This window comes from Vidua macroura, chromosome Z (genome assembly GCF_024509145.1).
Source record: "Vidua macroura isolate BioBank_ID:100142 chromosome Z, ASM2450914v1, whole genome shotgun sequence".
Classification (NCBI taxonomy): domain Eukaryota; kingdom Metazoa; phylum Chordata; class Aves; order Passeriformes; family Viduidae; genus Vidua; species Vidua macroura.
The window spans coordinates 61,128,304-61,150,469 of NC_071611.1; the positions used below are offsets into that span (position 1 = coordinate 61,128,304).

General features: G+C 36.4%; 1 protein-coding gene across 1 annotated transcript in view; it reads left to right on the forward strand.

The window, feature by feature from the left end:
- ADGRV1 (adhesion G protein-coupled receptor V1) overlaps nucleotides 1–22,166 on the forward strand; it is a 255,023-nt gene that overhangs the window by 210,006 nt on the left and 22,851 nt on the right. The window contains exons 87-88 of the mRNA XM_054003522.1: nucleotides 5,643–5,800; nucleotides 17,159–17,280. Of these exons, the coding sequence (XP_053859497.1) occupies nucleotides 5,643–5,800; nucleotides 17,159–17,280 (280 nt within the window). The remainder of the gene's footprint in view (nucleotides 1–5,642; nucleotides 5,801–17,158; nucleotides 17,281–22,166) is intronic.

A 22,166-nucleotide genomic window follows, 5' to 3' on the forward strand; every position in this document is an offset into this window, starting at 1 on the left:
ATAGAAAAAAATATGGGGAGGGATGGGGATAGGGAGGAAAGAAACAATGAGAGATTAAGCAGAAGTTGAAAAGATATCATATTCACCACATGGATTCCTGCAGCATCCCACTGGTCCTTCTACATCCTGGTCTTCAGTGGTAGGGGTCTCCTTGTTGCTCACCTGGAGATACTGCTTTTATACAGTCCAAGTTCAGGGTATGACAACTTTGGCTGACATGTACATCCTTTCTCACAGTTTTCACTGTGTGTATTTTTTGTCCAGAGGAGTCTTATGTCTCCACAGTCTGTACATCGGAATTTTGTCCAGTATACTAATTCCAGATCTTCACCTTCATTAGGCCTCAAGTTAATGTCTTCCTGTTTTGCCATCTGTGCTTATCTCCAATTCCATTGTCATGGCTTATCTTATGGGGACAGTGTCCTGAGCTAGGTGCATTCTTTAAGCCCTCACAGCACCCCATGCCTCAAATACTGTCTTCCAGGGACTTTTCCTCCATTTATTGGTTGCATACATAGAAAAGACAAAGAAGAAAAGACAGAAGCAACAGAAGTAATGATGCCAGTAAGCATAAAATGTACAACAGCTATTCCAATAATTAAATATACAAATCCAATTGCAATCATCAACCCAATTCTCAGTAGACACAACTCCCAGTTTCTGAGTCTCAACTATTGGAATATGGATTTTAGCTAGGTATTTGGGCTAATTTCCTGAAGGGAAATTCGGGGTTAGAGTGATTGAAAGAGTGCTGATGTCTGATTAGCCATTTTGGTGGCTCAGGCTTTTTCAATTGATGATATTGCAAATGGTAATAGTGCATTCAGTTTCAGTAAGATGCAAGATGCAAGGAACAAGATACCCCTTGTTCCTTTAGTAGTAATATATCTAATGCCAATAACTTTGTAAAGCCATTTTAACCTGTAAAGCAGGTTAAGATCTCTAACTCATATCTGGTCCATTACTGAAGGCATGTACCAGCCATGTAACATTTCCTAGAACCTGCTGGTTCTGTGTAAAAACTACCTTAAACCTAAAACCTATCTTTTGTCCCACCATATCTGGGGCACATGTATTACTGATGCATTCTTAGCTTTGTTCAGGAGAATTAAGTTCCTGTCATGTCCTTCCTGCTGATGAATAGTGAAAGACACAATTTGGGCAAATGGATGGAATTACTATCCAGCATCTTGGACCAGCATGTGGAGTTAGGCTGAGTCACTTTTCATCAGAATATCCCCAGACTAATCCAAGTGATGTACTATATAGTGGCTTGTCTTGCAAGTTCAGGTGTCTATCAAGTACATTTGGGGCTTGAAATTTGCCATAGAATTACACAGCAAGTGTTGATTTTTAAATTCCATACAGGGGTATCCCAAACAAATACACGTCATGTATTATGACATGTATTTTCTCAGTCAGCCAAGACTCAAGGGGATGACCAGGTCTCGCAGCACAATTGATGATTACCTTTGCACACTGAAGCAAGTGTGAATGGGTTTGTTGAGGATGTGTCTTCCCACTCTTTAAAGGCTTCAAAATAGGGTTTTTTCTCAACCACATCAACATATTGTTGGAGAAATTTTGTAGATATTGACAGAATTACAGAATATTCTGATTTGGAAGTGACCCACATTCCTGTCCCACTGGGTAGTTCTACACACCATAAGAAATTAAGTTTTAGCACACAAAGTTCTCATACAAAATACAAAAATGTTCTCATATAAAAAAAGGTTCTTATATAAAAAGTTTCTCAGACAAACACATCTTCAAATTGAGGCTATCCTTATTTCTCCAGAGGACAGATTAAAGCTCTATTGTGATTTAATTTTGACACAAAACAAAAGCTGTGGCTACTGTTGATGGGGTCATAAGTGACATTAATTCCCTTTCAATTTTAATTGTTTTTTTCTCTATTATTATTATTATTATTATTATTATTATTATTATTATTATTATTATTTATTTTCAGTGGGCAAGTTGCTCTCATTACATTCTTTTGCAATTACTGCTATGGGAAATTGCACCCACGAGTTAGAAGTATGTGTGGTTCACAGGGTACTGTAGTTACTGTATTGATTGGAATAGATAAAAGAAGTGAGGTGAGGTTAAAATATTCTCTTAGGACACATGCTAGAAAACCTAACAGTAGGTCTGGCATATTAATGTAAGAATACAAGTATTTTCAAAAACAGTTACAGGTCTTGACAGGTGGTAAAAGGCTTTTCTAAATTTTATCCATGACACATTTTTAGTACATGTCTGTCCATCATTCTGATTTAGGAAGGGGGACTCAATTATTTCCCATGTAATATTTTCTTTTATTTTCTTAAGATCGTTTAGATTACTTATTAATACTTCTGATGTTTCTGAAAAATTTTGCCAAGTCATGATAAATAAAAGCCTTCTGGGGCAGAACTCAAAAGGTTAATACATATTTCCATGATTCCAATATGCATAAATTCTTGAACCAACTCCCATGCTAAATTTGGTTGAATTTTCTAATTCTTATCTGGTTGAAATAAAATAATACATCCATAAGATAAAAGTAAAAGCTTTTCCCACACCATTAAGTGTGGGAAATACATTAAGTGTTTTTTCTTATGTAATCATACTAATATTTGGTCTCCCAACAAGTTCCTGACAATTAAAACACAAACAAATCACAAAATTTATAAACTGAAAATACAAGCAATTATGGGTGCAATTATGGGGAGTTAAATGTTCTATCAGTTTCTGTTGTCATATTCCTATAAAAAGTTACTTATCTCAAGTTCGTATTGATGGCTTTTCTTATAGGGACAGTGTTTTGAGACATGCAATTGCATTCTTTAAGTCCTCACACAAAGTTAACAGAGAAATTTATAGCAATCAAAACAAAATCAGTGGTCAAAACAAAGTAGTCAGCGCAGAAACAAAGTTGAGCACTGCAGTCGGATAACAATAGTCAAGATGGGCAAGACTTGTGGCAGCTTGGGACAGAAACTAAATAGCTGTCTTTCCAATGCTAGAAGAGACCTAAGCTGGGATCAAAAATTCTCAAAAGGGTGAGGGAAAAAAATTAATTTTGATAAAAGGAAGTGCTACTAGGAAGTCACGATATCTCCGTAATACAGTGAGGACCTCTGAAAAAGTTAAAAGTGCTGGTTTTCTGTTGGCTTTTTTTTTTTTTTGTTTGTTTATTTGGTTGGTTGGTTTGGGTTTTTTGTCTCTCTTGCAGAAGGCAGTATTTCAGTGGATAACTTTTTTTGGTTGGTTGGTTGTTTAGTTGTTTTTTTGCTATCACTCAAATTCAAAACAGACAAAACAAAATACTTACAGAAATCTAGGGCCTTAAAAAAGAAAAGAATAAAGGAACTTGCTGGAAAGCTATACTGCAGGAAATAATGTTTGTCTTCAGACAAATATGGTTTATAATTATGTTGTTTTTTCAAGTTTCTACATCAGTCTTTCTAGGTCTTTTAAAGTAGAGTAGTTGTGTTCTGAAACATCAACTTAGCTGATATTTTGGGGTATTTTTTTAATGTTTCTGTCCAGTGCTAGGAATAGGCAATACACTAGTTCCATGCAACAAATGTGTCACGGTAATGCAATAATAGCTGTGTCCCCAGTATTAAGTATAATAAATAATTGCAGTTGGTCCCTATAATATGATCCCATATGATTTCCATAATAAAATATATCCGTCAACATATATCATCACATGCCTATATATGAATAAGTCTTATAGGATGATGTGGTTGTCATTGACTTGCACACCATTGCTTCAAGAAAAAACAAATCAAAGTAAGCTTTGAAGATTAATATGGCTTTGTGTATTTCTTTACATAACTTTCCAGTATATTTTTTGAACAAGTACCTAAGGTTATTAGTAAATGTGATGCATCTTTGTAGGTTTTCATTTTTATACAGCTTTTTTTAACTGAATATAAAGGAGTCTTCACAATAAAGTTTCAAGAAACTCTGGTAAATTTTTTTGAGTGTATATAATCTTTGAAATATAAAATTCATCAAGTTGAAGAAAATACAGATTTGAGAACATAAATATGATTTTATAGAGGATTATTCTTGTGCTAAGATTCTTTCCTTCAGTGTAATCATTAAAAGCAGCATAGGTTGTGGTAATATGGTTTCATTTCTTAGAGCTAATTGTGCCAACTCAAGAATGCATTTGGGGAACAAAAATAACTTTCATACCTAAGAAATAGTCAAAATTAGAAGGATTAAATGGATGGGATGTTGTGTCCCATATCAACCATGTTGAGAGCAGGTCAACCTGCCCTCTGCTCAGCACTCATGAAGTCACACCTGGAGTACTGGGTTCAGTTCTGGTCTTCTCAGTACAAAAGAGATACGGACACAAAGTCCAGTGAAGGCCACCAAGATGAGTAAAGGGCTGAAGTATCTTTTCTGTGAGGAAAAGAACAAACATTTTGAATTGCAATGCAGAGTTCCTACTTTCCCTGATGCTTACTTGTTCAGTTACGTTATCAACTAATATCTAAGCTTGGTGTCTGACAAGCCTCTACATTCTGCAGAGAGCTGTGAAAGGTATCTAGATTGTGCTGGTAATTATTTTTGGGATTCACTGAGTATGCATGACTGTTGTTCTGAAAGATACAACGCAGGATGCAATCTTGACTTTCTGGCAGTATATGAAAGTACACCTAAGCAAATCCAGAAGATTTATCCAACCAGGTATGTCAGTGAAACATGTACCTAGGCCTTTCTGAGACATGTATCACCATCAATGCTAAGCTTACTTAGACAAGCCTATCTGAGAAACAGAAGGGCTGTAAGTTACACCCTCTTAATAGGGATAGCACCAATCACATAATCTCTAGACATACTGACTCCCATGCCATTCCTTGGGTTGCTCTGTTGTGTGTCATATGTAGAGTGGGTCAGTGGCTGCAAAGCACATGCTGGTCTCCAGGGAGAGTACGGAAAATCCTGATCTCTCATAACCCTGAGAGCTCTCTTTAACTATCATGTCCATTTTCTTCAAGTCATCATCATATATGCATAATTTGACTCTTTCAGGGATAATTCATGTTCTTGACACATCTTTAAAAATAATTATAACTTAAATAAATGAAAAGGGCAAGGAGACACCAAACAACTGGGGGGAAGAAAAAGGGGGCAAGAGTGAGAATTTGGTTTTCTTTGAGCAAATGACTTGAAAGGAATAGTTATGTTGTCTTTAGGACTTGTTCATTTATTTTAAAAAACATATTTTTCAAAATTTAATTTGTGCTTTCAGGAGCTAAGTATAGAAAATTGCATAATGTCCTTTTAGAAATTGGTGACTAAGAATGATCACTGAAAATGAATACAGCAGCATGTAGTTTGTTAAAATATAATATTTTTCATTGCAAGTTTAAATTCTTCCAAAATTGGTTAAGCTAAATATAACATGCATACTGGAAGAGCAAAAGCTATATTTCTTAAGATATAATGATGAGATAAAAACCAACAGAACACAAAGGAACCTATCAAGGTTACTCTGGGAACATAGTTAAGGAATTTGTGGTTTGTAAAGCACATCCTTTTTCAAAAATATTTGTTTCTGTATTCTATTTATGGCCCTTCAAGCTGTTGCTTGTGCTTATCAACATTTTTTTCCCATTTTTTTCCATCAGGTGTTTCATTCCAAATGCCTATGCTGCTCTCTTCACCGCTGCTCTGGTGCCATTAATGTGCCTGGTGGTGGTTTTTGTGGTGTTCATCCACGCCTACCAGGTGACTCCTCAATGGAAGGCATATGACGATATTTTCAGAGGAAGAACAAATGCATCAGGTATGATTTGTCAGATACAACTATGCAAACAAGCTGTACCTTTGAATGGTACGGACTGTTCTCACTAGTTCAGAGAACCCCACCTGAAACCATGGTTCAGTAGATACCTACGCACTTAGTTTAAGATTACACCTGCTAATGTCCCTTTGAAGTCTGTGAAAGTACTTTGATGATCAAAGTTTTGCAGATGCTTAACGGTCTGAGGGGGTTAAAATATGTAAAACCTAGAACAAGAAATTAGTATCACTGGCTTTGTGACTGAGTTTAGTCTAGCTAAAGAAAAGAACAGAAATAAAACAAAGTACTGCCCTGCTTAGAGCACTGTGTCCTCATGCTAGATTTTGGCTGGGAGTACTGAACATCCTATCCCAGGGAGAGCTGGGGCTGCTCAAATACAATGATTGCCCACTTGCAGAGCATGTTCACCTATGGATGCAGGCTGTACCTCCTGCTCAACCCCAGGTGATAGGCACAGCTTTGATCACTGTGTTTTGCAGTGTATTTTGTGGTTCTGAAGCCATGTACAGGGTGGTCTGTGAACTGGACTATTTGGAGTTAATACCTCTGTTTTGATATTTCATATGCTACTTGCAACTGAAATGTGCTTGAAAGGAAAAATCTGTCTTTTTCAAAACAGATCAGCCTCCTTTATCAGAACAATTTGAACTACAATGTTCCCAAAATAAAATTGCAGCAGTTTAGACCAATACTGTAATAACAATAGGACACTCTGTGGGAAGCTTAGAATATTTCTCTTGTCTTCATGGTATTTTGTAAAAAGAAAATTAGATTTATAACCTAATGCAAATGACTTTTTGATATTTGGTGTACAGAGATATATTCCTTTTTAAAGAAAATTATAATAAATATTAAGTATTTATAATCTGGACATTTCTACAAATATTTCTGTCCTTTTTAATGACACAATGTTACCTTGGCTAAGATCTGTATGAATTTGGATAAGGTCTGATGATATTCAAGACTTTAGTTGCACTCTTTCATTTCTCTCTGATATAAATGCACAGAGGTGGCTCCTCTTGTCTTCAGTTAATTTATTGATAATTAACTTTGTTTGGGTATCTCTAAGGATATTCCTAATAACATCTTGAGGGTTAAGGCTTGTCTCAGAGCAGTTAAACTAAAGGAAAAAGCAGGCAGAATATTGAACTAATACCATAAATAAAATTATCATGCAAAATGGCAGAAAGTACTAATAGAAATTATAACTGCATGACATAAAGACATGAAATAGTAGGATTGAAACAAATCTGTGATTTAGCATAGGATTCAGGGTGTTTTCTCTCTTTAATAGAATCTAGAAAATAGGGTGGAGAATGCCAGAGTCTCAGAAGATAAGAAAAAAAATCAGAAAGAGAAAAGTTCAGTAAGATTCCTTCCTTTTTATTTTTTTTAAAGTCAATTGTAACTTTTACTACATATGCACCTGCAAGGCAAACTGCTGTTTTGCTACCAAAGAGCTTTTGTAAGCACAAATGAAATACTGCATACAGTAATGGTGAGAGCAGGTTGGAAAGGGGCTGTTTTAGAGAGAAAAACAAGCTGTCTCCTGCAATTTATGGTGGCTATAATTGTATAAGGGGACTCCGTGTAGCTGTGTTTATGATTTAAGCTTCTAGAGAGAAAATACAGTGATTTCTGTAGTTTGTCACATTGCTTTTAACTACATAACACAGTACTAACTGCTGACTAAAGGTTTGTGCCTTTTTTAACTGAATATTTGTCTTTTGAAATTAAAGGTGTTGGTAGTATATTTACACAGTTTTTAATATCTTCTGGGTATATTATGCTTGTAAGACATAGTCAAAAGCAGTTTGCAGTGGTAAGGCCTAGTATCACTTATAAATCTTCAATCTTGACATTCACTCAGCTGACTCTATCTTACAAAATTCCTGGGAGCTGCTCCTGCTCCTATTATTGTAGCCACATAAATATCTGCTCTGGGAAACAACATTTTTCACGTCAGTAAATTTGTCTGCAGTCAGTTGCATTATGATATTTTACTTCTGAAACATAGAAGAGGTCTTGGATTATACCTGCATCAACTTTTGGCTTGCAAGATAGTATGTGTTAGGAAAGTCTTTTGGCAACGTTGTCTCCTTCAGTTGCACAGACATACATTATTTTTTCTGTTTTCTTGTGGCAATGAATAGGCTATAAGATATGAATATGCCATCTCTCTGTTTCATCCAAAACCAGAGGAAAGGTGGAGCCACCAAGCAACAGTTTATCTATGTCAAAGGCCTTAGAGAATTCAGGACATATGACATCATGTGCTCTTCCCTTTTCTACTAATACATTTCCTCCATTATAGACAGCCACCATGTTATTCTTCTACAGCTATTAGAATAAATTCTGTAAATTCTGTAAAACATCTTGCTGAACTTAGGTAATAGCATGGTGGTTTACTAATTTTTTCTGTCCTAGGAGCAGAGTTTGTTACTACCCACACTAAAGGAGACTCCTGTGTATTTTTTTTTTCCCAAGAGCAGAGTAACAATGCTGGGCTTCACCATACATGCCTAAAAGAAAACATTTGGTATCTGTAAAGATGATCTGTTTCTAGACAGATAACTATTTTCTTGGAAAACTATAGGATATAATTGGAGGGTCTATTACTTTTATTTATACAATGCCCATTTTTTATTGTACCTCCTTTTCTGTTATGCATATATTCTTCCTAGTTCTCTATATTTTTCCTGAGTATCCTTAAGTAAATTCTCACCTCTCATACCCTATTCTCTCACCCTACCCTGTTCCGGTAGTTTCAAGAAAATACCATGGCCCAAAGACAGCTAGCCCAGGAAAAATCTCTTTTAGTAATTGGTGTCAATTCCTTTGGCAGTGGTCTATGATCTTCCTAGAAGGTGTTTATACTCTTTACTTGTGACTAGGTTATCAGTGTAAAAGAATATGATTAAAGCAAGGTTTTAGTGTAGAATAAACACAAGTAAATAGGGTTTGCCAAATCTTAATTTAAGCAATATGCGCACTTCTCATTACCCTGTCTGCAGCACCAAATATGTGAGTTTGCCCTCTCATGCTGTTTTTTTACTGTTCCAGAATTTCTGTTACTGGTCATGTTGGTTTGCATGGTGATAGATATAGTTTTCTTAGCTCAGGGAATTTTCCTTCACAGTAGAGGTCTCAAGAAAGGGTAGTGGGAGAGTCAAGAATTACTTATCTCTTAGAGCAGTCAGCTTTTCCTTCTCAAAAGCAAATGTTTGAAAGAAAAGTGTGAAAGGTTGAAAAAAACTGTGAAAGATGATTTTCAAGGAATGCTAACTCAATCTCTGTAGTCATTCAGAGATAGGCATTGAGTTTGCTTAAAAAGAGTCCTCACTTTGTACTTGTTCTGTTTGCCAGCCCTTCAGCAAACATGTTCTGTTGGCTGACTGTCCTCCTATATGTAGAAACTACCTTCTCAAAAGTTAGCCTTGACAGGAGCCAAGTCAGAGCGTTCATTGGATAAACAGCCTTGGGGCTGACTAATATTTAAGTTTCCATCACAAGACACAGTTGGCCCTCCTGGCTGCCAGGGCACTGCTGGCTCATATTTAGCTTCCATTTGACCAGGACCCCAGATCTCTTTCCATGACACTGCTTTCCAGCATCTCATTCCCCAGTCTGTCTGTCCATCCATCGAAGGTTGCCCCACCCCGGGTACAGGATCTGGCACTTTCCGTTCACTGAACTTCATATGGTTGGTGATTGCCCATTCCTGTGCACACTCCTGTGATCTGCTGAGGTCTCTCTGCAGGGCCTCCCTGCCTCCAAGAGTCAACAGATCCTCCTACATTTGTATCATCTGTGACCTTGCTTAGTGTCCCTTCCAGTCCTGTGTCTAAGTCATTTTTGAAGATGTTGAAGACCACAGGGCTGAGGGTAGAGACCTGTGAAAACCCACTAGTGACAGGTCCTAATATGCATATACAGAAAATGAATAGTAACAGAACAGCAATCCAATATAAATGGTTTTATTTTCTGTTTGCTAACCTTTCCTAATTTCACAAAAAGATGTAAAAATGTAACAGAATAACTTGATTTTACCCCCACCCCCAATAATTGTAAATAGATAAGCTTTATTTATTGAATGAATCTTGAACTGACATAATTTTCACTGGCAGGCCCTCCTCATAAATATGCAGTACAACTTACCTGAATCAGATATTATAATTGCAAACATGCCAGAATGAATGTAAAGATTAAAACTTCATGTTGTCAAAACAGAGCTTCATGAAGAATGCCTTGGATATTTAGTTGTAAAATTTTAACTATCTACTTTCATCTTCCTTCATATAAATTTCTTTAATATGAAATCGTAGAATGGTTTGGGTTGGAAGGGACCTTAAACATCATCTAGTTCCAGTCTCCAAATATATTTATTGTGTTAGCAGTATGCAATTCCTAGTCACAACAGAACATGCTGAATAGTCTGCCTACACCTACTAAGAGTTATGGACAGCATTCACAGTATTCAGCACACACACACTGGATATAATATTTTAGTCTTCATAACACTCCAGGAGGCTTTCTTTTTGTAATTAGGAGAAAAACAAATCTTTACCTTCGAGATTTTTTACAAATTCTATTAGGACTAAATGCACAAGCATAATAAGAAGCTGAAATAAAGAACTAAGGTCTGAAAAAGGTAATAACATAAATGCATCCTCTTCACTCCTGTAATTTAGATTGCTTGCACTGTGCTTCACATATCCAAATTAGTTTTTTTAATTTGAAGAAATCTGCAGAAGCAAGCTCATGTCCATAAATTGTGACTGCACAGTTGCAATTTTAGCACTCATTTAATATTTTGCAACTGTGCATTTAAATAATTTTATATGGAAATAAGTAGGCTCATATATTTGTTTATTCTGTTGATTTGCTACTTTTCTGGGATTTGCACATTCCCTGCATAGCAATAATAGCATAAGCTATGATAAAATGCCCTTTTTGATTCCTTTTATTATAACACAAGGTGTCTTAAAGTTGTATGTGAAAGTTTGCCAAAACCGTGAGATTTAGTGCAAAGGTTAGAGAGGCTAGTCTTTCTGTTATGATTTTGAAGCAGTGATGTATTTGTTATACTTAATGAGACATGTGCTTTTCTTTTAGAAAGTATACTTTAATTTCAAAATTTTCCTTGCCACAAGGATCAGCAGATCAAAAAATATAAATTAACAAAATATTTTGACACGTTTTTTACTTCCTATTTCTGCAAACTATCAATGAACATTTTTTTCCAGTTCAATTTCATGGACATGGATCTACCAGCTTTCTTGTCTTCAGTATCTGATACTGTTAAATTGTGTGCATTTAACATTCCCCGTCAGGATTCACTGGTTTTGTTATGACTCATTGATTGCATTTTCTTGGTGGTGTATTTCCTTCTTTGGACTTTATGAGAGAAATCTGTTTTGTTTTGTTTTGTTTTTTATTTTGGCCACAAAATCCTGTTACCAAACCTTTTTTTTTTTTTTTTTTTTTCTTTACTGCAGCTGTCAAAAACAATTGAAAACCAAGCCAGCAGGATTTGGAACACTGTTTTTCAAGCTTATTAAAAAAAACCAAACTGGTTTTGTGGCATTTTTATATTTACATTGCTAAGTTTAACTGATGACTTCTTAAGCAATAGCCTGTAAATGTTTTACTAGTTTAGGTCTCCCACAAATTGTTGAAATTCTGTGAAGCAACACATTCTCCCCAGATTTTTTTCATCTGGGAAAAAAAAAAAGTCTATAAAGATCTTTCAGGTTTTGCAGTAGGTCTTTATGTTTAGCTAAAGACTGTTAAAAGCTATTAAAGTTGCATTATCAGTTGCAGTTCAACAGCCTAAGGAGAGGACACATAGTAGGTATTTATAGGTAAACTGGAAAGAAGTTGTGGAAGGAAGCAAGTTGGGGAAGGAAGGAAGTAAGTTGCGGAAGGAAGTTGCGGAAGGAAGGAAGTTGCGGAAGGAAGGAAGTTGCGGAAGGAAGGAAGTTGCGGAAGGAAGTTGCGGAAGTTGCGGAAGTTGCGGAAGGAAGGAAGGAAGGAAGGAAGGAAGGAAGGAAGGAAGGAAGGAAGGAAGGAAGGAAGGAAGGATTTCTATTTTCATGTGTTTGTTTAAGTGAGTTGTTCGTTAATTCAGTTAGTAGATTTTCTAAGTGCTTGCACATTGCTTTTCCTAACTTTAAAGAAAAAAGCCCCTTTTAACAGGAAGGCATTTTACGATAATTTTTCACTATGCACCATGAGCAGTTGTTGCCCGAAATGGTACAGGACGTTTTCTGTTGCTTCTTCCCTGCCTGGTAAAATAGGTTGTAGTAGGCAGCATCAAACTATTAATTCATAACCAATAGGTACTACACAGGGATGAGAGGTTAATCATGGGAACTGTCACTTCATTAGTGAAGTTACAATGCCATATTTAATCCGCCTCAATCTTCAACTTGCTGTTAGGTGAGCTATCGAAAGTATGACAGTGCATTGTAGTGCAAGGCTCCTCCTCATCATCTTTTTCATCTTCACAGTTGCTTCCACTTCTTTCTTCTTCAATGCTGCTCGCCCTCCCAGTCTTGGACTACCAGGAGGCCACATGGCTCTTAGTGGCTGGCAGACATCCTCTTCTCATGGTTTCCAAAATGCATACGAAGGGAGTTGATGGACAGGATACACTTGGTACTGAAAAATAATTTTTCTTATTTCTTTTTGGGCAGCTTCATCCTGTGTTCTAAAATTTAGTATCTATCATCACTTTTCCAATCCTTTCAAATGTGAAAAGTGTTGCAGTTCTTATTTCTGAAGAAGCGGGCACAGGCTCACTGGAACCACAGTCCTGTGGGGTTGAAATTCTTTGTGGACATCAGTAAGCAGCCTGCTTAGGTTGCAGGAGGTTTGGGTGTAGACATAGGAGATCATGAAATTATTTTTCTCAGTAGGTCATTACAAACCATGGAATCATAGAATGGCTTGGGTTGGAAGGGTCTTTTAAAGGTCATCTAGTCCAACCTCCCTGCAATGAGCAGGGACATCTTCAGATGCCTTATAATGCAACAGAGAATGAAACTTTAAACTGTCACCAGTCTTTCTCTTCTTTGTGAGGTTTATTTCAGAAATATAGAATTGTAATTCTTAGTTTGTTACAAACTTAGAAACACTGTAGGTGAAATCATAGCTGTTTGGAAATGTTTCACATTTTGTTTCTTGTTCTTATTTCTGTTATAAGGAAACCAAGCAACAAACACAAGGCTCACAGCTTTTTCAGCTGGACAATCTGGCATTTTCTTACCTGAATCTTATGATGTTACTGTAGAGTTCCTTGCCCTGATAATTCTTCTGAACTATCAAAGTTCAATATGATTTTGTGAAAGAAAAGTCCCCTGAAGATTTCTAAAGTCCCCTAAGATTTCTAGGAAAAAAAGCCTTGTGTCTGGTTAGGGAAGCTCCTGAGTTGAAAATGGGAGAACTGATGGGAGATGTATCATATCTGTCCAACTTTTCGGCCCTTCTTGAAGGCAAGGCTTTCATATACTCAGTACAGTTCCTTTTAGGTTCTTTATGAGGTGACTAAATTTTTCCATCATCCTCATATTTTTCCTGGTTCATGAATTTTGTAATCTAATCCAAACTCATAATGAAAATATTGCAGCCTATCTTTCAAAATCTCACTGTCATTGGTTTTGTGTGAATCACTTACAAAATCTTGTGTTCACTCTAAGGACTCTCCTACCGTAGCAAACTACAATTTTATTACCGTTAATAATTTATTATAATGTACTGCAGCCCTCAGAACAGAAAGTTAATTTTACAGATTAACAGGGAAATTATTTTTTCTCAACAAGGAAGGAGTGTCAAACGGGACACTTCCAGTTGTTTGGTAAATTGAATGCATGCAATTTCACCTAGTTAAATATCAAACTGGACTATGGTAAGTTTTCAAGCTCTAACAAGCTGCAACTAGAGCTGCATAAACTGCATTTATCTGTATTGAATTTGTCAATGCTGTCAGTGTCTCTTAAGCTTATAGTAAGGAAACAGGGACATATTTCAAGGAAAAACCTGAACAGTCAGGACAGTGATATATGCATACATTTATATGTATTTAAGGAGGGTGTGGACTACCTGTTGCTTAAATAAAATCTTCCATCACTCATAGTATTAAGAAACAGTGTGATAAGTATACCAAAAATGGGGACCAGCATTGGTGGATTATATAATAATCCAACAGAACTGCTTGTCAGTGTCTCAGTTACATCACAGTAATGTTGAGCTGACTTCTCCACATCAGTTTAATCTACCAAGGTTTATCCAGGTAGCCTAGAGGCAACTGCTTACACTTGGACTTAAAGTCATATCAGTGAAGGTTCATCTGCTCAGAATAACCCTTTGGGGTTTCTTTGGGAGTGGGTTGTTGGTTTTATTTTCATATGAAGAAAACTACAAATAATTAGACTATTTTGGTCCATATCAAGACTATTTATTGGTATTCGCTTCCTTTGTGCAGTTCTGATTTTACAAACTTTAAATAATTTGGTTTTTTTGTTTTTTTTCTGATATGTTTGCTCTAATTATTGAGCTTTTATTGGATCAAAATCCAAAAAATGGGTATACAGAACTCGAATATCCAAGGCTTTAAATGATATCAAAGTTTCACCTCTATATTAGCTCTTTGCTATACTGATAACGAGGCAATTGTTACCAATGAAGAAAAAACCAGAACCATAAACTGTAACAATATTCAGTATGTGGCAAAAAAGCTAGTATCTTTATACTTTTTCTTGTTAAAATGTTATGTCTGTATGACATGGGGCATAACCTACATTCAGAAGGCCCTTACTATTTGTACAATATTTAAAAAAAAATGGCTAAAGGGCTCCCAAACTGCTGTTTCTGGAGGAATGCCTGTAAAAACACATCCCCACTCTTTGTTGATGCTCCATAACTAGTGTGGAGACGGGCAATGTCTGGCCAAGCACCTCTGCTCCTGAGGTACACAGACCTGGCAAACACGGACTTTGAATTCTGCTGCAAACATGGTAACACAGGAGCTGGCTCTTGTCAGTTTCAGGAGAAACATGTGGGATTGAAAACTTACTTTTGTTTTCTTTATTGCAAACTTTGTCCAGGCAGATGTCTTTCTGCCAGCATTCCCTAACTCTTTTATGCAGTAAATACAGTGGGGAACTTAAAATGGAGAATGTGTGCATCCTTAAGGACAGATTCTGCATGTATTTTTGAAGGTGAATGAAATTAACTGGTTCAGAGTTGGATCTCCTGGGCTGAGAGGAGGTTGTCACTCTAAGTTTTATGGGGTCAGATGTCTTATGTTTGACTTGAAGAGGAAGATAACAACAAATTAAAGAATAAGCTATTCTTATAATTTCCTACAACCCTCTAAGTGGCCAGAGCTGGGACCATTTACGTATCCATATGTCATGAGTTCACACTGTCTAGATGCCAGGCAGCCACAAAAAACCTTTCACTCATTGTCCTCTGCTATAGTTGAGCAGAGAGGGGGGAAAGAAAAAAAAAAAGACTCATGGGGTGAGATAAGGATTGGGAGAAAACACTTTAAGGGCAAAATAGGCTCAAAACTTAAAAGATATAAAGAAAAAAATATTAACAGAATTAAAAGAGGAGAATGCACTCTGTCCCCACACCACCCAGCTCTTCCTTCCTTCCCACCGACAGTGCAGGGAGACAAAATGCGGGGTCAGTTTTTTTAGTCGGTTTTTTAGTCCATTTGTTACTTTTAAAAAATCTTTCTTCAGTTTGCTTAGGGAGAAGAGTCTCTTCTGTTATGTTGTGGGGTCCTTCTCATGGGAAACAGTTCTCTGTAACTTCTCTAATGTGGCTCTAATTTTCATGAGTAGCAGTCCCACCCGACCTGCTGTAAGTGAGTACCTCCCACGGGCAAAGCAGGCTTCCCACAACTGTTTGGATGGGTCATTAGCTCATGGGATGTAGTCTTTTAAAGATGAGCTGTCTAGCTTGAAAGCAAGGATCCTCTTTCTCTATCTCTGGAAGCAAGGGTCTTCTCTCTCTCCTCAAGTTTCCTACTAGAATACAGCTTTTCAGCATTCACATACTCCAGCATGAACACATTTTCTCATGGGCTGCGAGTGGACCTCTGCATCCCTTCATGCACTTAATGAGTTACAGGAAAACAGTTTGTTGTATTATAGTTCTCACCATGGCTTGTAGAAGAATCTCAGTTCTGAAGCCTGGAACACCTCCTGCTCCTCCCTTCTTTCACTGACCTTGGTGTTCCCATGTTGTTCTCATGTGTCTTCCCCTTTTCCTTTTCTCAGACTTAGGAGAGAATTGGTGTCCGTAGATTTGGTTGTTATCAAGTTCTATAAACTGAAAGGTTCTTACAGGGTTGATCCCATCCAGGCTCCGCACTGGGGAATTGTTTGTCATGTCCCTCACTGTTGGCCACGTGGTCCCCACTGGCACAGCGCAGGTGGCGCCAGCTGCCACAGTGCCAGCTCCATTCAGTGCCTCTCTTCATGTGGGGCGCTGAAAGGAGAAGCTGCTGCTGCCGCCTCTGCCCTTCTGCCCTCAGCATGGCTAGTTAAAAGCAGCCAAGCAAGCACAGTTTGCTGTGGACTGTGCTGAGATAGTCCTGGCTGCATGGTCCCAGCCACACTGGGAAGGGCCCCAGTGGACGCCTTGCCACCCCTGCAAGAAGAAAAAAGAGGAAATGCATGTGGTTTTTTTCCTTCTTAAATATGTCATCATAGAGGCATTACCAAATAATTTAATTGTCTTAGCAGCATGTTTATTTTCAGAGCCAGCCCATGATTGACTTTGCCAGGCATGGAGGAAGCTTCTAGCAGCTTCCCACAGGAAAAATTACTTCTGTGGCTGGGTTCTTTCCTCCTCACCAAAAAATCAAGCCATGCAAAACCAACACACCATAATACTTTTCTTCTTTTCCCTTTCCTCTCAATTCTTTTTCTCTCAATTTTCTCTAAAAAAAAAATTAATTTTCTCTCAAAATTTCTAGAGCTTGCCAAGAGTTCTTCTATTCTTTTCCAAAGTTCATCACATTTTTTAACTTCATGTGTTCTCTTCCCACCACTTGGTTTGCTGAGCTGGGCTGTGCTCATTCTGCCCCTCCTACCTCCCAGACCCCTGACAGTGTCCTTCTGCTTGTCTTCTGATCCCATGGTGGGGGTCATAAAAGCCCTGGGACCCCCACCCAACTAGAGCAGGACAAGGGCTGCCCACCACTGGGGAACAAGCTCCAAGGTTAGCCACACACAGCAAAACCATGTCCTGTGTCAGTAATTCTTTAAAAAGCGTTTTTTTCTGAGGGTGCAGCAGCTGAAACTCTGTGTTTGTGATTTGCAGAGATCCCCTTGGTCTTGTACCTCTTTGCCCTGATTTCCATCACCTGGCTGTGGGGAGGACTGCATATGGCTTACCGGCACCTCTGGATGTTAGTCTTCTTCATCATCTTCAACAGCCTGCAGGTAAGAGCCAGCATCTGGTCCTTTAGTATTCTTGCTGACCTGGGGGTGTTTTCTCCACTCATGTTTGTAATTTTGGCTGCACCAGCTGAACATGATCCAGTAACTCACTGTCACAGTGTGGAAGTGTGTTTTCTGTTTATTTCTCAAACTGACATATGGAATGCATAGTAAAGCAAGGGATGCATTGTTTGAAAACAATAGCACTATAATTGCATAGATTTCATTTCATAGCTAATACACTCAGAAAGAAAATTGCTTGATTCTGTATGTAAAGTATTACTGAGATAATTTTACCACTAAAACTGAAGTACCAGCATCCTTTGCAAAATCACTGGGTATTTCCATTTTCTGTAAATTTTAATAATAATAATAATAATAATAATAATAATAATAATAATAATAATAATAATAATACAACCACACAAATATTTTAAATTCTATAGCCCTAAGAATATTTTTTCATTTTAAGAGGTGAGCCTTGAGGCTTAGCTTTTCTCATATAGAATATATATTGATAAAGCAAATAAATTTTATTGAAAAAGGAAACAAATAAAGACCAAATGTTCAGCATTAATAATAAAAAATGTAAATAGCTCTTTACAACATTTTACCCATATACAGTATTTATATAGAGAACTCAGTGCACTGGGTTCTCTAGTGCATTGCACTGCATTTAATACCATACTGCATATTGCTGAATTATTTATAGAATAATGGTTATTATATCTCAGATAGGAAAATACCTCTGATGTTTGAAAACAGTGAAATTAGCAGGAGATTTAAAATTATATATAAAAATCTTTGGAGGGCAAGTACTTCTGGACTCCAGTATGCCCTTCTTATTTTTTTAGAACAGAAACCTCTGTGACAACTTTTATTTTCCAATATTAAAAGTCTTTATACCCCATCAATTAAAAATTAATTCATTAAAATGGCACATTTTCACAAAATGGATTTATTTTAAATTGAAAATTAATATGTCCTTAGGCATATTAAAATACTTTTAAAATTATATCTCAGAAATATTTTTTTAATTGAGGAAAGAAAATGTACTTTATTCTCCCCAAAATAGATATGAGTTTTCTATATATATTGTGTATATATATATACATGTTTATATATATATATACATATATATGTGTATATATATTTCTGTATATATTGTCATTTAATTGTATATATATAAATATATATTATATATATAATTATATATTTTTATATATTTATATATCTATATCTATCTATCTATCTATCTATCTATCTATCTATATATCATTAAGGCAAGATGCCAAAAGAGACCACATCTACTAGTGAAGCAGAGCAGAAGCACATATTGATATGTCTATGAATAGATATATATATATAGATATATATGGATATATGGAGATCTCTCTCTCTCTCTCTCTCTCTCTCTCTCTCTCTCTCTATATATATATATATATATATATATATATAGACATATCAATATGTGTTTCTGCTCTGCTTCACCAGTAGATGTGGTCTCTTTTGGCATCTTGCCTTAATGATAGTTACCAATATCTGGGAAATGACTCTATATGTCAACAGGCCTGAAGAAGTTAATGCACATTAATGAACTAATTCACATTATGTCAGTACTGATCTTCCACATCAAGAAGAGAAATCTGTTACTTTTGTTATCTCTAGCTCAAGAGAATCAGTAAAAACTGTAATATATAATAATTTTTTTCTTTATTCAAAGGAGGTGAAAACATTTCAAATGTATAATTTCTTCCTGCTTATTATTTTAAATTAAAACATGCATGGCTGGAGCTCCAACTCAATCAGTAATAAACAAAAACTTTATTTTCAACTATGAGGAGCTTAATAACTCATACTCCGTACTTTAAAAGTGGATTTTTATCCTTTGTTGGAATTTGTATTGTAAAATGTAGCAGAACAGTATCCATTACATTTTATAACTGTTAAGTGCTTTTTTAAAGTATAAAGCTACCATATACTTAAAAGGAAAAGAGCTTTTTGGTGTTGCATACCCTGAGAGAAGTTAAAAAAATAGAATAACTCTTACACAGTACTACAGTTTTTAAATTTTTTTGTTTTACTGGATGATTGTCTTCAGTGCTTTGTAAGTCTCCATAATAAAAGAAGTTTTAAAAATATTTCCTGGAATGCACCCACACTTTAAATAACCATCCCATACAGACCATTCTCCTCTTTTAAAGTTAAGATTTATCTAGTCAAGAAACAGAAAAACTGGTGTGTGATTCAAGTGATCAGACATACAGCATGAAATGAAAAACAGGGAAGGAACAAGGTGAGAAGTCTGTAAATTTCTTTAATCTATGCTGTTCATCAAATAATCAGAAACAACTAACTAACTCAGAGAAAATATCAGTATGCAGTCTTTGTGTAGAACAAAATTATGTATTACCAATACTGAATAAAAATGAAGGTTTTGCTGTAGGTAGGTAGGTGCAACTTCAGAAAGGATTTTTAGACTATGTTCCTGATGAGGGGCTAGTCTTGGAGAGTACACACTTCCTGCTGAGAGTCATTCTGACCCACAGGCTATGCAGAGCCATGTGTATCCAGCTCACAGACAGTCATGTCCAGTGTCCTTTGAGGATTTAATCTCAGCCAATCTGTTTGTGACTGGGAAAGGAAATGGAACTTGATAGTGGATGACACATTTTCATAATGATAACAGTAGAAACTACCTGTCTTTGTCATGCATTCTGTTGGCATCTTATTGTCATGTCTTTGTCAGCTCTCAGAATTGATGATTGTTAAAACAAGGCTGATTTTCTGCAATGAAAGGTGGGTTTACCATTTATTGGTGAGCATTTCTGTTATACAACAAGCCTTGTTTCAGCCGGAAAGCAATTCATTGCTCATTAAGAGTTTTTTTTCATGACAGAGAAAGAGGAGATGAAATAGCTTACAAGAAGTAGAGGCCTGGTTCCTTGCTGCCCAGGAGCTATGGACTGTGTAAACAAGCAGAATGTGATCCATTAAAATCTGTTGGATATTCAAATGGATTCAATGCAGGACATTGAAAGGATGCTGAATATTATCCATTGTGTTTGTTTAGCCTTATGACATGCATTTCCCAGAAAATGCACTTGCTTGAAAAGTCATCGACTCAGTACAAATGGTTTCCAAGCACTTCCTGCAGGAAATGGTTCCCATCAGAGACAAGTTTATAGTAGGAGCTATTCTAGTACATGGAGGGGAAAGTAACACTTTCCTTGTAACTTCAGCAATAAACATGCATATGGGAGGGCAATAGCTGATATACAAAATTAAAAGTACATTTAGAAAACCATGAAAGAAAAATAAGTGTGTTCGGGATATCTGGTATTTTGAATTCCTTAGCAGTATGCACCTTATTGTCCTACCCAAACAGCATCTGTGATGCAGAAGCATACTCCATTGCTCTTGCATGGTAAGCCTCGGTTCCTCATCTTTTCCCTTGCAAAACAGGAAAAACATTTACCTCTTTTCTTAACTTAAAATTGTCATTGTGAATTTATTCACAAGATACATGTATTTCTGGGGTCAGAAGTGAAAGAATAAGCTGCTATCATGAGTACTTCTCTCAAATATTTGGAATTTCACAAGCTCTTTTGCATGCACTATACCCATCTAAACGATCACCATGTTTTTCCTGCAGTTAGTTGACATCAGGTACACGAATCATGTTTCTGATTCATGTAGCTGATGTCAACAGAGGCCTATTTGCATTCGATGGATCCAAAGTTCAGGGCAGTGGGTGGATTTCTTCCCATTGTTTGCAAAAGGGTCAAAAAGAGGCTTCAGGCTCATTCCTAGGCTATTCTCTGCAGCCAACTTTCTCAGTATAATCTCGATATTTCTCTGGCTATATTTCTAGCAAACTGCACTACGCACCTCCATCCTCTGTAACTTAGAGTGTATCTACACTCTAAACTACAAGGCATTAGGTATGCCACAGCTACCCCAGTCATGGTTTCCTTGCAATAAGTTCCAGCACTCTCCTCTCTCAGCAATAATTTAATTAAATTTTTCAATAAGTGATTTTGAATTGAAACCTTACTCTCATGAACTACTGTGATAATACCCACCAACAGTATAAAACCTCAATTTTTCAGGAATATCAGGGGAAAAATAAATGGCAGCTGGTAGTATTATTAATAACAGTATTCAAAAAATCCTTTTAAATCCTTTTGTGGTTTTTTTGGATGATGAAGATAAGGGTTAAATGTCTGCCTGTTCTGTGTTTGAGCATACTGGACAACTCATGCCCATGTAATAAGCGTAAGTGTTACATGCAAAGTACTTCTTCCCAAGAACTGCAGGAAAAATCTGGAAGAGTTGACTGGTGGTTTTCCAAACTGGGCAAATGGGCTGACTTGCCTAAGGCAATGTCTCAGTTTAGAGACAAATTTCGCAAAAAGTTCTAAAAGTCAACTAATTTGTAGTAGATTGCAATAAGAGAAAGTTCAGAAATTCAGTTACAAATACCTGAAAAGCCTTTAACAAGAAATATGGGCATACAGAAAACAAGTGCAGGTGTACATCCAAACCTGACATTGACTGGAGAAGATGAGATTAACGAAACTTCATTAATCAAATAAACTAATTAAAATAATTAAAATAGCTGTGACAAGCCAGAATGGGAGGAAAGGCTAACTTGAGTAGAAAAGGAGATATCAAAGAAAAATTGTATGTTGAAAAAGGTTAACAACCAAAAAACCCTGAATATAATGAAACATAATAAAACATTATTATAATGAAACAATATAAAATATACTAAGAGAAATCAAGTTTTAGAAGGAGAAATAAAACTTTAAGATTACCACTTATTGTGATAGTAAAAAGTGAGTAAAGATACACTGTTTCATAAGTTGCTGCATTATATTATGCAA